The 15,539-nt window shown below is 38.8% G+C and overlaps 1 protein-coding gene across 10 annotated transcripts in view; it reads left to right on the forward strand.

Moving 5' to 3' along the window:
• The window catches only part of LOC124134685 (advillin-like), a 55,726-nt gene that overhangs the window by 21,115 nt on the left and 19,072 nt on the right, over positions 1-15,539 (forward strand). For 7 of the 10 annotated variants that reach the window (XR_007218152.1, XR_007218153.1, XR_007218155.1 and 4 more), the window contains exons 1-7: positions 424-540; positions 6,033-6,115; positions 7,345-7,419; positions 8,618-8,659; positions 13,389-13,457; positions 14,740-14,870; positions 15,250-15,352. Coding sequence is in view for 4 of the 10 variants with exons in the window: in XM_048382676.1 (XP_048238633.1) it covers positions 501-540; positions 6,033-6,115; positions 7,345-7,419; positions 8,618-8,659; positions 13,389-13,457; positions 14,740-14,870; positions 15,250-15,352 (543 nt within the window). In the remaining 6 variants the exon portion in view is untranslated. Of the gene's footprint in view, positions 1-423; positions 541-6,032; positions 6,116-7,344; positions 7,420-8,617; positions 8,660-13,388; positions 13,458-14,739; positions 14,871-15,249; positions 15,353-15,539 lie in introns of those variants that run through there. The other 3 variants (XM_048382678.1, XM_048382677.1, XM_048382679.1) reach the window with 3 other exon arrangements.

Raw genomic sequence — 15,539 nt, forward strand, 5'->3', positions numbered from 1 at the left:
AAAACGACTTAGCCTATTATTTCCTGCCATAAGGTTTACAGATTACAGGCAACAGAAGTGCAGCCCATTGGCTCTAGAGGTTGCTGATAGGATTAGGAGTGGCCACTCGGCTGGAATCGACCTAGACATATTTCTGTTGGTTTTCCCTGTATCGTCATGGGTGTACATGCCACGACTGTTGTGATAAGCCATGTGGACTGAAGGGGACAAGTGGTGTTGACATATTCATCTTGGATTACATATTTATATATAGCATTACCAAGATTTTGATGAATTGACAAGAGCACAAGTTGAAATATAGATGATTGTGCAGAATTTCTGCAATTTATTTTGTTGTTAATTCAAGAAACCTGTTTAAAAGACCTCGTCAGTGTCTTTTTGAGATCTATGAAGTATTTCTGGAGTGCATGAGGAATATCTGCCACTTGTTGTGAGGTTTGATGGTATTAACCTAGCAGAACAACTTGGAAATAGACTTACCAGCACAATACAGTTCCGTGATGTTTACATTGTCAGGCAAGGGCAGCTACCCTAAAAATGGTAGGTAATCAGACTTGACAACATTACATACGTGTGTTATACACCATGTATATTTGACAACATTACATCATGTACATATGTATGTTATACACCATGTATACTTGACAACATTAAATATGTATGTTATACACCATGTATACTTGACAACATTAAATATGTATGTTATACACCATGTATACTTGACAACATTACATATGTATGTTATACACCATGTATACTTGACAACATTACATATGTATGTTATACACCATGTATACTTGAAAACATTACATATGTATGTTATACACCATGTTATTGATTGTATAACATTTTATATGTATGTTATACACCATGTATACTGACAACATTACATATGTATGTTATACACCATGTATACTTGACAACATAACATATGTATGTTATACACCATGTATACTTGACAACATTACATATGTGCGTTATATACCATGTATACTTGACAACATTACATATGTGTTATACACCATGTATACTTGACAACATTACATATGTATGTTATACACCATGTATTCTTGACAACATTACATATGTATGTTATACACCATGTATACTTGACAACATTACATATGTATGTTATACACCATGTATACTTGACAACATTACATATGTATGTTATACACCATGTATACTTGACAACATTACATATGTATGTTATACACCATATATACTTGACAACATTACATATGTATGTTATACACCATGTATACTTGACAACATTACATATGTGTGTTATATACCATGTATACTTAACAACATTACATATGTGTGTTATACACCATGTATACTTGACAACATTACATATGTATGTTATACACCATGTATACTTGACAACATTACATATGTATGTTATACACCATGTATACTTGACAACATTTTATATGTATGTTATACACCATGTATACTGACAACATTACATATGTATGTTATACACCATGTATACTGACAACATTTTATACATGTTATACATCATGCATACTTGACAACATTACATATGTGTGTTATACACCATGTATACTTGACAACATTACATATGTGTGTTATACACCATGTATACTTGACAACATTACATATGTGTTATACACCATGTATACTAACAACATTACACATGTATGTTATACACCATGTATACTGACATTTCATATGTATGTTATACATCATGTATACTTCACAACATTACATATGTATGTTATACACTATGTATACTGACAACATCAGATCTCCAGATAAGCTTTTGGTGTTGTGGGTATTTTACCCATGCATTTTAAAATCATTGGGTATCAGTAATTCCATCTGGGTATTCAAATTTCTGTTACCCACCAGTTTTTACACATGTGGGTATTTAAGTTAAATATTTAAAAACACTATTCATCTAGTCCCTGCAAACTGGTGTCGTGTGGGTTCGAGAGCTTTATAGGACTCAAAAATACCACGATACTTCCACAAGAAAGTGTGATTGCAAATGATCATGATGTAACTGTCATCGTGGAGTTTGGCAAGGTTGACGGAATGCCCGTTTATAATTTCAAAATAAGCAATGATAAGTTGCTGATTTGCTAATCGAATACGCAGGGTTACTTCACAATATTTTGATGATACGCACAAGTTTTATTTTTGTAGCGTATCTGTAATGTTCGTTTCATATTTGATACGCTTTGATTTTATTTTACTGCGTATTTCTGCATTTCTGATGCGTATTTCACACAGATACGCAGCTTATCTGGAGCTCTGAACATTTTATATGTATGTTATACATCATGCATACTTGACAACATTACATATGTGTGTTATATACCATGTTTACTTGACAACATTACATATGTGTGTTATATACCATGTATACTTGACAACATTACATATGTATGTTATACACCATGTATACTGACAACATTTCATGTGTATGTTATACATTGATGGAAAGAAAAAAGACATCATTTAGTTAGTGAACATTTTCTCTCTGGCTTAAGTTGTTGGTACGAAGTATTTATATTGAACATAGAAGTTAACAACGTATGGCTATATTTCCATATGCCCTCTTTATTCCATCATGGGGCGGTCTGGTAGCCTAGTGGTTAAAGCGTTCGCTCATCACGCCGAAGACCAGGGTTCGATTCCCGAAATAGGTACAATGTGTGAAGCCAATTTCTGGTGTCCCCCGCCGTGATATTGCTGGAATATTGCTAAAAGCGGCATAAAACCATACTCACTCACTCACTTTATTCCATCAGACCTGTGAAGACTGGGGTAGAATAGGTCTTCAGCAACCCATACTTGCCGTAAAAGGTGACTATGCTTGTCGTAAAAGGCGACTAATGGCGACTAATGGTTGATACATGTCAATCACTGGATTGTCTGGTCCAGATTCGATTATTTTACAGACAGCCGCCATATAGCTGGAATATTGCTTAGTGCAGCGTTAAACAACAAACAAACAAACAAACTTTATTCCATCAGCTTATAAACATAAGCATATTACACACTGGTTTCTTATAACCCTCTGAAAAGATTATGTCTAGACTGGTTCCACCATTGGTCTGTGCAGCAAGCTTAGTGCCTACATGCAGCCAATAGGTGTCGACCAAACACTATATGTCTGTTATATGTGAGTATGTGCAGCATCCTTAAATACTGTCTTGATTAAATATGGATCCATGTCTATACCTCGAAAGTTTGTGTCGGTTGACAAGAAGTATAACAAACCGCAATAACAAATTTACTTCACAACAAATTTCATGAAACCCACAAGTGGTTTTCATTCAATACAGAGAGCCGATGAAAGCTGTGTTTAGTTTCATTCAATCACAGCCTAAGATAAATCACTGTCTACTCATGTATGTAGACAGGAGCCCACTCTTTAGATTCCTAGCATCCCAATTTTTAGTTACCTTTTTTGTATTGGTGAGTATTTTGATTGTATTGCATGTCGTATATATGCAGTATCCAAAGTCTAGACTTTATGGCTGTTATTGAACATCCTTGTAGCAGTTTGAACAGGTCTTTATCGAAGTGGACTTATTGACAGTGGGGGAAATTTGTATTGATCTAAGAGTAATAATTCATGCTTCTTTCAATATTACATCCTGTAACATGTGTAAGATAATCTATTGTCAGCAGTGACAGCTCAATGTTGCATTATGTCATGCAAACAGTAGCAGAGCTTATGAACAAACAGGCCTTGTCGAGCCATTTTCCTATAGTATTTAGTGGTCTTTATTGATTGCATTCATACTGAATTTTCTCCCTTGGCCTTGAGTCTTGCTTATCTTTTAGAGTGACATATGTATGTGAAATTTGATTACCATATCCAGAGCTCCAGATAAGCTGCATATCTGCGTAAAATACGCATCAGAAATGCAGAAATACGCAGTAAAATAAAATCAAAGCGTATCAAATACGCAACGAACATTACAGATTCACTACAAAAATAAAACTTGTGCGTATCATCAAAATATTGTGAAGTAACCCTGCGTATTCGATTAGCGAATCAGCAACTTATTTTGAAATTATAAACAGGCATTCCGTCAACCTTGCCAAACTCCACGATGACAGTTACATCATGATCATTTGCAATCACACTTTCTTGTGGAAGTATCGTGGTATTTTTTAGTCCTACAAAGCTCTCGAACCCACACGACACCAGTTTGCAGGGACTAGATGAATAGTGTTTTTAAATATTTAACTTAAATACCCACATGTGTAAAAACTGGTGGGTAACAGAAATTTGAATACCCAGATGGAATTACTGATACCCAATGATTTTAAAATGCATGGGTAAAATACCCACAACACCAAAAGCTTATCTGGAGCTCTGCATATCTTATCAGTAATGTAAACTGTCCATAAGGCATTAGCAATGTAGCATTATGCAGTTTCCACAAATGAAAACATGTCAGCCTTACATCATGTACATGTTCTTTTTTGTTTTTGTAAATAAAGATCTGGGGCATTCTGGGTCTCACTCCACATTATCATATGACCTTTGTGCTATGCCTGTGATAAATACATGTTAGACATGCTGAGGTAGAAGAGTTAGAGCATTGTTGTATTATACATTTATACACCTTCAACCCAGGAAATTACTGCCTACCCAGCAAGGCCATTATTCCGCGGCCATTAGTATTACAGTCTAGTTCAAACAAAAGTCCTATCCGTCTTGTACCTGTACCCGGTAATTCATTTTGCATAGTTCATGTTCAGATTTGTAAAAATCATAATTCGGTCTGTCATAATCAGGAAAGACCAACGTACTATTAGAAGCTACTTGTTAAAACTCCCAGTTGTTGATACTGTGTTGTGCTTTAACCCTTCAATCCTTCAATAATACCCCGCCTCCATGGTCTCTTGGATAGAACATCTGCCTAGAGAGAAGTAATATCGGTGGTTTGAACCATACCAAAAGATGTTAGAAGATGGTACTTGTTGTTGGGTTGCCTGGTGTTAGGCATTATGTTGATAAAGAAGGAGTGGTTGGTATACTGTTGGTATACTGTGTGAGTGGGTATCCTTTTTAAACAGTGGCCTAATACACATGGTTCAAGCAGCCACATGCACATGTATTCGTGCATGCACATAATCTTGAACACAGAGTTTAACACACCTATCTTCAATAATAAGATTTCTATCCTTGATTCCTTGCTTGATTTGATTAGTCCTGTACGATAACCATTTGTCATCACTCATAGTAATAAACTACAAGTTAATACGCTCAAAATTCCGGAAACAACTTAAGTCAAATAAACCAAACATCATCACATGCCACAATAATAATGCTTAAGACAAGACATTTGAGCAGAGACATGTAACAATCCGTCTGGCCTAGCAGAAGAAATAGTTGAACTACAGTTACAACAAACTCAAAGGGACCACTTATTTTAGTTCGTTATAACCGTAATTCGTTCCAAACATATATACAGCATATATACAGCAAATGGCTGGGACCCAAAAAACAGTTTGTTATATCCGCCAGTTCCTTATAAGCGTGTTCGTTATAAACATAGTTTACAGTATATCGAATATGAAAATATTGGCAGGAATGTGGCCTTATTGTTTGAAGAGTACAACTTGATATGTCCCATATTCACATCAGGCAGTTTATGGGACCCTACAATGATTTTATGCAGCTGTCATGTCCTGGGTATTGATCAGCTAAGTCTGTGATTTCTCATTTAATAAGAGGAGCAAGCCTCAGATCGTTACCCGGGATTGTGTTCGCGGCAATGTATTGATTGCACACTGAAGCCTTATTGCTAGTGTGATAGCCCAGTGGAGTCACCTTTTGCTTGCCAGGCCAAAGATCTCAGTTTGATTCCACATAAGGCTTTGACTTTTTTATACCAACTCACTCTTATCCAAATTACCCATACACCCATACAGCCATACACCCACCCACCCATCAACCCATCCACTTGTCCACAAACTCACCATGCTCATTGCCCTTGTCACACTCTCACGCCTTACAATCACGTTCTTTGCTGTAGGCGTCAAGATGGGAAGCCAAGTCGACCCCGCCTTCCGCGTGGTTACGCCAAACAGATCAGGCTTCTTTGTATGGAGAATTGAGGTAAGTAGTGTTTTGTTTGTTTGTTTGTTTGTTTGTTGTTTAATGCCCCACTCAGCAATATTCCAGCTATATGACAGCACTCTGTAAATAATCAAGTCTGAACCAGACAATCCAGTGATTGATGTTATGAGCATTGATCCACACAATTGGGACACGATGACATGCATCAACCAAGTCAGCAAGCCTGACCACCCGATCCTGTTAGTTGCCTTTTACGACAAGCATAGTCACCTTTTCGTAAGAGGCGACTAACGGGATCATGTGGTCAGTCTCGCTGACTTGATTGATGCATGTCATCGTGTCCCAATTGCGTGGATTGATGCGTGATGTCAATCACTAGATTGTCTTTTCGAGACTTGAGTATTTACAGACCGCCGTCATATAGCTGAAATATTGCTGAGTGTGGCGTTAACAAACAACCAACCAGTAGTGAGAAGTGAACATTCCCACAAACAGCCGCTTGAACCTGTGACCACTCCCACGCTAGCTGACCATTTGTCGTAGCTCAGGACCAGTGACATACAAATTACCAAGTTGTAAAAAAAACATTCCTGATACTGGAAAAAACACCATAGCAAACCATTTATCATTGTGTGCAGGTCGGCAAGGCCATCAGGTTACGAATACAGATGGTTCATAACTGCCACCAGCCAGTCAGAGCACATCAATTTTATGATCACTAGTCCTGATACGTTTTCACTGCCATCTGTCTGGTGGTCAAAAATATTTGCATCTGACATCTTCCTGAGACAAGGGAGTTAACTGGCTATAAAAGTCCAGTTTCCACCCTTGCTGAACTAGGCTGAAATTTTGGAGTTACAGTTTGGATAGACTACTGAGTCTATGCATTGTCCAATCAAAATCATGCAACGAAACTGACATTCGGTTTGTAAACAACATGGGGAATGCCCTGCAGATTTCGGTCGATTGCAGGATTTGCAAAACATGTACCGTCAACTTGGCACAGATATTTTCCAAATCTTTTTGTGTCTTTAGTCAAGGTTCTCAAATATAAGGGACATAACTTGTAAGAGCCATTGGTGGCGGTACGAGTGAACCTCGAAATTCCAGCCTAGTTCAGCGTGGGTGGAAACTAGACTTTTATAGTCCGTTGACTCCCTTGCCTTGGTAGATGGCACGCTTGTTGAAGCCTGGTTGCAAAGTTTTGTTATGAAGATATGTTATCTAAGACAACCTTCCCTCACATGCTTACTGACTGTGTATTTCAGGATATGAAGCCAGTCCAGGTTCCTAAGGACAGGATTGGTCAGTTTTACAAGGGGGATTCCTATATCATTCTCAGCGTGAGTAGAACTATCGATTATTTGTTTTAAAATGTGATTGTAATATGGTTTTGTTTATAGAAGTGAGACCTATTGATGACACACTGTAAATTATATCCTGGCTATTCAACTGCTAACAATGCAGTTAACAGGACATGCTTTGTGTGGTATTTCTCTGTGCTTTCAGTAAACCTGAGAATATTTGAGAGCTTGTTATCACAATATAAAGGTACAATTGCAAAAGAATAAAATGTGCGACTTTGCCTTGCATTGTTTTTGGCAACAGGTCCTTTAGAAGCTTATAATGAATTGTCACTTGGTGTCGAACTATTACATCATGCCACCATCACATATAACTATTGGTTGGTATAAAGTACAAACTAGCTCTATTATGAATAGGGGCATTGGTGGCCCAGTCATCTAAGGCCCCATGATTTACTGTGCAGAGTTGTGTCCCTTGGGCACGCCAGAAACCTATGACTGTGGGGTCGAATCCAGGTTCGCCCCGATTATGTTTCTAGGTTTGTCAGCACTATATCCGTGCTTGTGGGTTTCACCGAAGTGGTAAACGTCTGAGACCTGCATCACTTCGGGCTTTCCTCCCACATTAAGCTGACACGCCGCGATATAACTGGAATTCTGTTAAAAGCGGCGTTAAACCAAACTCACTCACTCACTCACTATTATGAATATCTATTCTCAACAAAATCAGTCAGGGATCATGCATCAAATATGGAGATTTATCATTAATGAACTTTCAGCAATGATGGTAAATGTGTCCAGTGCAGTTATTGCACCTTAGTGTTGATATGATATAACACTGGACAATCGACTATATAATGTTACATTTCTGATAATGCATTTATTGATACATTATGTAATTGTAGCAGTACAGGAGAAATAGTTACAATGCTTTAACATTGCCTTATTTAATGTTAGTACTTATGAACCTGAGGGCGGTGGGGTAGCCTAGTGGTTAAAGTGGTTGTTCATCATGCCAGAGGCATGGGTTCGATTACCCACATGGGTACAATGTGTGAAGCCCATTTCTGGTGTCCCCCAGCCGTGATATAGCTGGAATATTGCTAAAAGCGGCGTAAAACCATACTCGCTCACTCATTATGAACCTGACGGAAGTGTGTGTATCTGGCTTAATGAATACGTAGTGAAATGCAGACATTATAATGGAATCATTGCATGACTGATTTTAACCTGACAGCTAACTGCCCACGGACAGAGTCCTCGGGGACTCAATGTACAGGTAATATCGGTGCTTTGCTCTTAGAATTCAATTTTGTTTACACCTGCATCCATGGCAACCTTTTTGGAGAAGGGTTATCTCCCTAGTAATGGATAAGAATATTTTTTGCTTTGTTTTAGTTGGGTGGCAGCACTAGTCATTTTATTTTTGCATATTTTGTTGTCCAAAACCAAGGATTATGCACATCATGTGCATATTTGGAAGGTAGTCAGAAATATTAATTGATAAAAACTTGCACACTGATTTAATGCATTAATACAACTTTATTGATGATTCATATCCTGTCAAAAACTAATTATGTCATCAAGACAAGGTTCTGTTTACTGTGTGGATTTCTTTGATAACTGAACAATGAAGGAACATGGTAAAGGATAATGTAAACGTTAAATATTGTACATGTTCACAAAGCACCTGTTTGTCCCCAAGTCAGATCACTGCACAGTGGGTGTCAGGTTAGGAGATCGAAACTACAGATAGGGAACTGGATAATGCACACCCAGCAGATAGTAAACAGGATAATGCACACCCAGCAGATAGTAAACAGGATAATGCACATTCAGCAGATTGTAAGCAGGATAATGCACACTCAGCAGATAGTAAGCAGGATAATGCACACTCAGCAGATAGTAAACTGGATAATGCAAACTCAGCAGATAGTAAACCGGATAATGCACACTCAGCAGATAGTAAACAGGATAATGCACACCCAGCAGATAGTAAACTGGATAATGCAAACTCAGCAGATAGTAAACCGGATAATGCACACTCAGCAGATAGTAATCAGGATAATGCACACTCAGCAGGTAGTAAACAGGATAATGCACATCCAGCAGATTGTAAGCAGGATAATGCACACTCAGCAGATAGTAAACAGGATAATGCACATCCAGCAGATTGTAAGCAGGATAATGCACACTCAGCAGATAGTAAACCGGATAATGCACACTCAGCAGATAGTAAACAGGATAATGCACATCCAGCAGATTGTAGGCAGGATAATGCACACTCAGCAGATAGTAAACTGGATAATGCACACCCAGGAGATTGTAAGCAGGATAATGCACACTCAGCAGATAGTAAACTGGATAATGCACACCCAGCAGATAGTAAGCAGGATAATGCACATCCAGCAGGATAATGCACACCCAGCAGATAGTAAACAGGATAATGCACACCCAGCAGATTGTAAGCAGGATAATGCACACTCAGCAGATAGTAAACTGGATAATGCACACCCAGCAGATAGTAAGCAGGATAATGCACATCCAGCAGATTGTAAACAGGATAATGCACACCCAGCAGATTGTAAGCAGGATAATGCACACTAAGCAGATAGTAAACTGGATAATGCACACCAAGCAGATTGTAAACTGGATAATGCACATCCAGCAGATAGTAAACAGGATAATGCACACCCAGCAGATTGTAAGCAGGATAATGCACACTCAGCAGATTGTAAACAGGATAATGCACACCCAGCAGATTGTAAACAGGATAATGCACATCCAGCAGATAGTAAACAGGATAATGCACACCCAGCAGATTGTAAGCAGGATAATGCACATCCAGCAGATTGTAAGCAGGATAATGCACATCCAGCAGATTGTAAGCAGGATAATGCACACTCAGCAGATAGTAAACAGGATAATGCACACCCAGCAGATAGTAATCAGGATAATGCACTTGGTTAACAGAACAATGCACATGGTTAACACTCAGCAGATAGTAAACAGCATAATGCACTGTAGAGTGCACGGTGAGGGCCAGGAGGAGATCCAGACTACAGATAGTGAGTAGGATATTGCACACTATAGTGTAATGATGTGTCTTCCTTTTAGCTTCCTTTACACTACCTTCACCCTTACACTTAAGAAGGCTTGTGTCTGACTTCAGATAGTTGTGTGTGTCTCGCACCAAGCCCACCTCCACATAGGACATAGTGATATAAAGATGCAGGAGGTGATTAGTTGCCACCTGTGTAGACAGCCTACTCTTTCATGTTGTTTCACACACCTGTGCTCAAAGGAAGTTCAAAGGGGAACATGATATGTTTTATTTTAACTTTACAAAATAATTTTGGGGTTTCAGGTTATCCTTTGTTCAATTATACAGTGTATATTATTTTTGCAGTTTTTGCAGTTCAAGTAATGTGTTTTATTCTTGACATTGATAGATTAATTGACATTAATATCACCATTATCACCAGATAGGTTAATCAGAGGGTAGGGTGGCCCAAATGTCTAAGGCGCCATAATTTGCCGTCCAGAGTTGCATCCCTTGGACACACCAGGAACCTATGATTGTGGGTTGGTATCCCTGTGTACACCCCAATTATGTTTCAAGGTTTATCAGCACCATACCCGTGTTCATGGGTTTCTCCATAGTAGTAAACATCTGAGAACTGCATTACTTCAGGCTTTCCTTCCACATTAAGCTGACACACTGTGATATAATTGGAATACTGTTCAAAGCAGCACTAAAATCCAGTTCACCCACTCACTCACTGAAGCATCATTTTCAGATTTTCATGTTATTATATGACCTATTATGATTATTATTGTTACTATTATCTTAGCAAATTACTGAACCTCAAATCCAATCAGTATAGTTCTTCAGACAAATTAATCTGTAAATAAGGGAAGGGATTTTTGTGTGAGCCTTCCTGTGTGCCAAATACCCATAAAGTTGGAAAGCGAACGTAAAATCCCCATATCTCTCTCTCTCTCCTGTGGGCCTGACCAAGACAAAAATTAGATAATCAATGTACTTGGTCCTCGGAAATATGTATAAGTACTCTGTTTGTTTCTAATATGCATGATATGTACTGGGAAAGTAATATATTTTTAGGTCAAATGGTTTTGTTTGTAAATGTTTTTACCTTTTAATGTTGATACATGCAAGGGGTGGAGGAGTACCCGGGTGGATGAAGCATTTGCTCGTCATGGGAAGACTGGGTTTGATTCCCCACATGGGTAAATTTTGTACGGTGTTCACAATATCAATTACTGGATTGTCTGGTCCAGGCTTGATTATTTACATGACGCCATTATATAGCTGGAATATTGCTGACTGCTTTGTTGAGCAAAAAATACACACAAAAATATAAACAGTACACAAGATAGATGTGTTTCTTCCAGTGACACCAGGGTCATAGGATATGTTTCCAATGATGAAGTTTAACTATAAGATATTATGTATACAAAACACATGCGTTCAGTAAATACGCAGTATTGCTTCAGCAAACAGCCCTCATTGGTAAATATATATATCTTGAATAGCATTGATCCAAACAACAGCTGCTATTAAATCCAGTGTTGAATTGGAGTGATGTAATCTCTTGATAATAGAACTTTTTAGAGGATATTCGAGAACAATATTGGTTTTGGTATTTTAACAAAAATTATCATTTTCATATATTTTGGTGAAAGTTTTTAAGTTGTCCAGAGTGAATATCAATTGCATTTATCTGTTCTTTTTCATATTTTTTTTGTAATTCACATATGCATTATTTAGAAACCGTTTCCTGAACACTAACAATGTCTTAATTCAAGCAGAGGATTCTGTCCATGAACAGTCTTTGAATTTGGGGGATGGGTGACAGGTCACAGTTGTATCTTCGGGTGTGCCAGAAACCAAGATTCAAGGGTTTGAATCCCAGACTCACCCTGATTATGTCTCTAGGTTTGTCCGCACCATACCCATGGGAACCGTCAAGGACCTGCATCATTTTTGGCTTTCCTCAATATAGTTCCTGAGTACATGAGTTTCATGTTTTGTAAGTGTCTGTGGCGGTTCTTGTTTGCAACTTTCCAGACTGAAATGGTTACAGTTGGTGACCTGTCCGATTGTGTCTTCATACATCATACATAGATCATTGCTTATGCTACCCGGGTTTCCGGGTTACAATGTGACCTTTATGTGACCTCACTGATCGGATGGTCAGACTCGGTGACTTGGTTAATAGCGTGCTATCATATCCCACTGACGTGTACAGTTACTCATAATATCAATCACTGGATTATCCGGATTCGATTTATCATATACAAGCTGCCATCATGTTGCTGCAATATTGCTGAGTGAGGTGTTCGACAACAAATAAATAATCATTGCTGATGTCATCAATCACTGGCTGTGTGATACCCACTAATAGCTGTGATATATCTGTTATATTGCTGACTGTGGTATAATCAAATGCAAACTCTCTCCAGTGAGGGTGAGTCACAGGTAGGCACACATTCATTATCACCAAATATACTCACTCCCAATTGAAATGTGAACCATAGAAACATAAAACCATATAGAGAAGTATGTTTGTTAAGGAGAGATGTTTCCATTGTGTACCAATTAATGACAAAACTAACAAGTGTCTTTATTCTTATTTCACGATGCTGCTCGTGATTTTCAAACTTTTCACGCTAATCCTGCACGAGACAAATGGGGCATCTTGAGTCATGGATCTATGACGTCACATGTGATGCGTTCATGAGCATCAGTTCACACAACATACCAGGATGTTCATTTGTGCATCAAATCAATCTAATATCTCTTGAATATGAGTAAGTCTTCATATATAAACCAACATATATGGTATTCACGATTCTTTTGACAGTGAGTATAGAAACTGGATGCTGCAATAGATCGTACTCTGATTTTCCATGTAGCCAGTGTTGTGTTCGAGGAGTTGTATCAGGTTGTGTAGTTTTACAGCATGCAGAACTGTGTGTTTCAGATGAGAGAGGTGAAGGGGCAGAGACTGGAGCAGAACATCCACTTCTGGCTGGGCAGCAAGACATCACAGGTAGGCTTCTGACACTGCAACCTTGTGGGGATTCCGAGCTGGAATAGGTCCCCAGCAACCTATTCATGTCGTATGAGGTGACTTACTGAATCGATGGCCATTATAGGTGACTTTGTTGATAGCATGTCATTGTACTCCAAAGGCGTGGACCAATTCCATGGTCTAGTGGTAGAGCGTCTGCCCGGAGAGCGGAAGGTCTGGGGTTCGATCCCCGGCCGCTTCATACCTAAAGACGTTAAAAGATGGTACTTCTTGTTACCCTGTCTGGAGCTTGGCATTAAGGGGCTGAGTGGGGTATTAATGCGGCATGGTATCTCAGTGGGCTAGCACTATGAATGGGCATCGGTCCGGACTAGTTACAAGCAGACACACACACATGTGCATGCACGTCGCTATATAAGTGCAGTAATCTTTAAGTCGCAACGTTAAGCCCCATTTCTCCTCCTCCTCTTCCAAAGTCGTGTTTCAGTACCTATTCACATTGGCTTCTAATACTAACGGGGTCACTGGTGGCCAAGTCACCTAAGGTGCTGCAATTTACTGTACATCACTGTGCATCACTCAGGCATGCCAGAAACCTTTGATTGCAGGTTCAAATATCGGTTTGCCCTACTTATGGTTCTAGGTCTCTCTGCACCATGCCTGTATTCATAAGTTTCACCAAAGTGGTAAATGTCTGAGATTTGCATCACTTCGTGCTTTCCTCCCACAGTAAGCTGATACATCGTGATATAACTGAAATACTGTTAAAAGTGGTAAACTCCCTTTAACACGACTGCCATTCACTGCACCAAGTTGCATCCCTTAGTCGTGCTAGGATCAGTTGATCCAGGTTTTTGTCCCTGATTCGTCCTGTTAGGGATCCTTCCAAGTAGTATACCAATCGTGTCATGTTGTGCTTCCCTCACCATTAGACTGGTACACAGTCACATCATGGAAATACTGTTCAAAGAATTCTCTCACTCACAGCAAGTTATGGTGCTTTAAAGTGGAATTAATCTAGAATTACAAACTAAGTGCTCTTGGCAGGTAATTGGGATCTACATTGTTATTTTATCTAAAATTAGGATTTTAACATCATCTACAATGCAATAGTAATTTAAGCCTCATCATTGAAATACTCGTACAAGTCAACATTAGTTATATCTATATTAATATTAATTGGGACATTTTTATTTCCAAATTGGGAAATTTGACTGACATTTGCTGAAGATTTGTGGCTGAATACACATGATACAGGTTTAGATGAATCTGTGATAAAGCAAGTGTGTGTGTGTTGCAGGATGAGGCAGGAGCAGCAGCGTACAAGACTGTGGAACTCGATGACTTCCTGGGAGGGGCACCTGTCCAGCACCGGGAGGTGGAGGGCAAGGAGTCGGAACTTTTCCTCAGCTACTTCTCCAAGGGGCTCAAGTCAGTCCCTCTCACACTTGTCTACTTCCCTGGCCGAACTCTTTCTGTATAAAATATGTCAATTAATTTTCGGTGTTTAAAAGCCATGTATCCATTGTGAATTCATCAGTTACCATGATGTCACCAGCAAATGACTCACTAATCTCTCTGTCTCTGAAGCTTGGTAACTGAACCTTTTACACTCACGCCACAGGTTATTGCTGTTTACAAACTAAAAACTTGTAGGAATGATTTTAGATGATTAATAGAATCTTGCCCTCATCAATAAAGGTTTTCTAAAACTTTTATGGACTCATGTTGGTATATTTGATATCAAAAGACACTCAGGTGAGGTTCTCTAATGAACTGTTAATGCAAAAGTTCTGTCGCTCTGTTTCAGGACTATTGAGGGAGGCCACAAGTCTGGCTTCAACCATGTAGACAACACATTCCAGATACGCATGTACCAGGTGAAAGGCAAGAGGAACCTCCGCATTACACAGGTATGGTTCTTCCTTAACCTGATCCAAGCTGACAGAAAATATCACATCCCCAGGTTGATGAACGGGGCGTGATGATTAATCCATACACAATAAGTTAAATTTGTTGTCAGATATCAAGCAGTAGTGAACAAACTTTCTTCAAACGTCAAAGTTTTCAATAATAGCTTCCATGCAGTTATATATGAGT

Source organism: Haliotis rufescens, unplaced genomic scaffold, assembly GCF_023055435.1.
Source record: "Haliotis rufescens isolate VD_foot unplaced genomic scaffold, xgHalRufe1.0.p SCAF_4, whole genome shotgun sequence".
NCBI classification, from domain to species: Eukaryota; Metazoa; Mollusca; class Gastropoda; order Lepetellida; family Haliotidae; genus Haliotis; species Haliotis rufescens.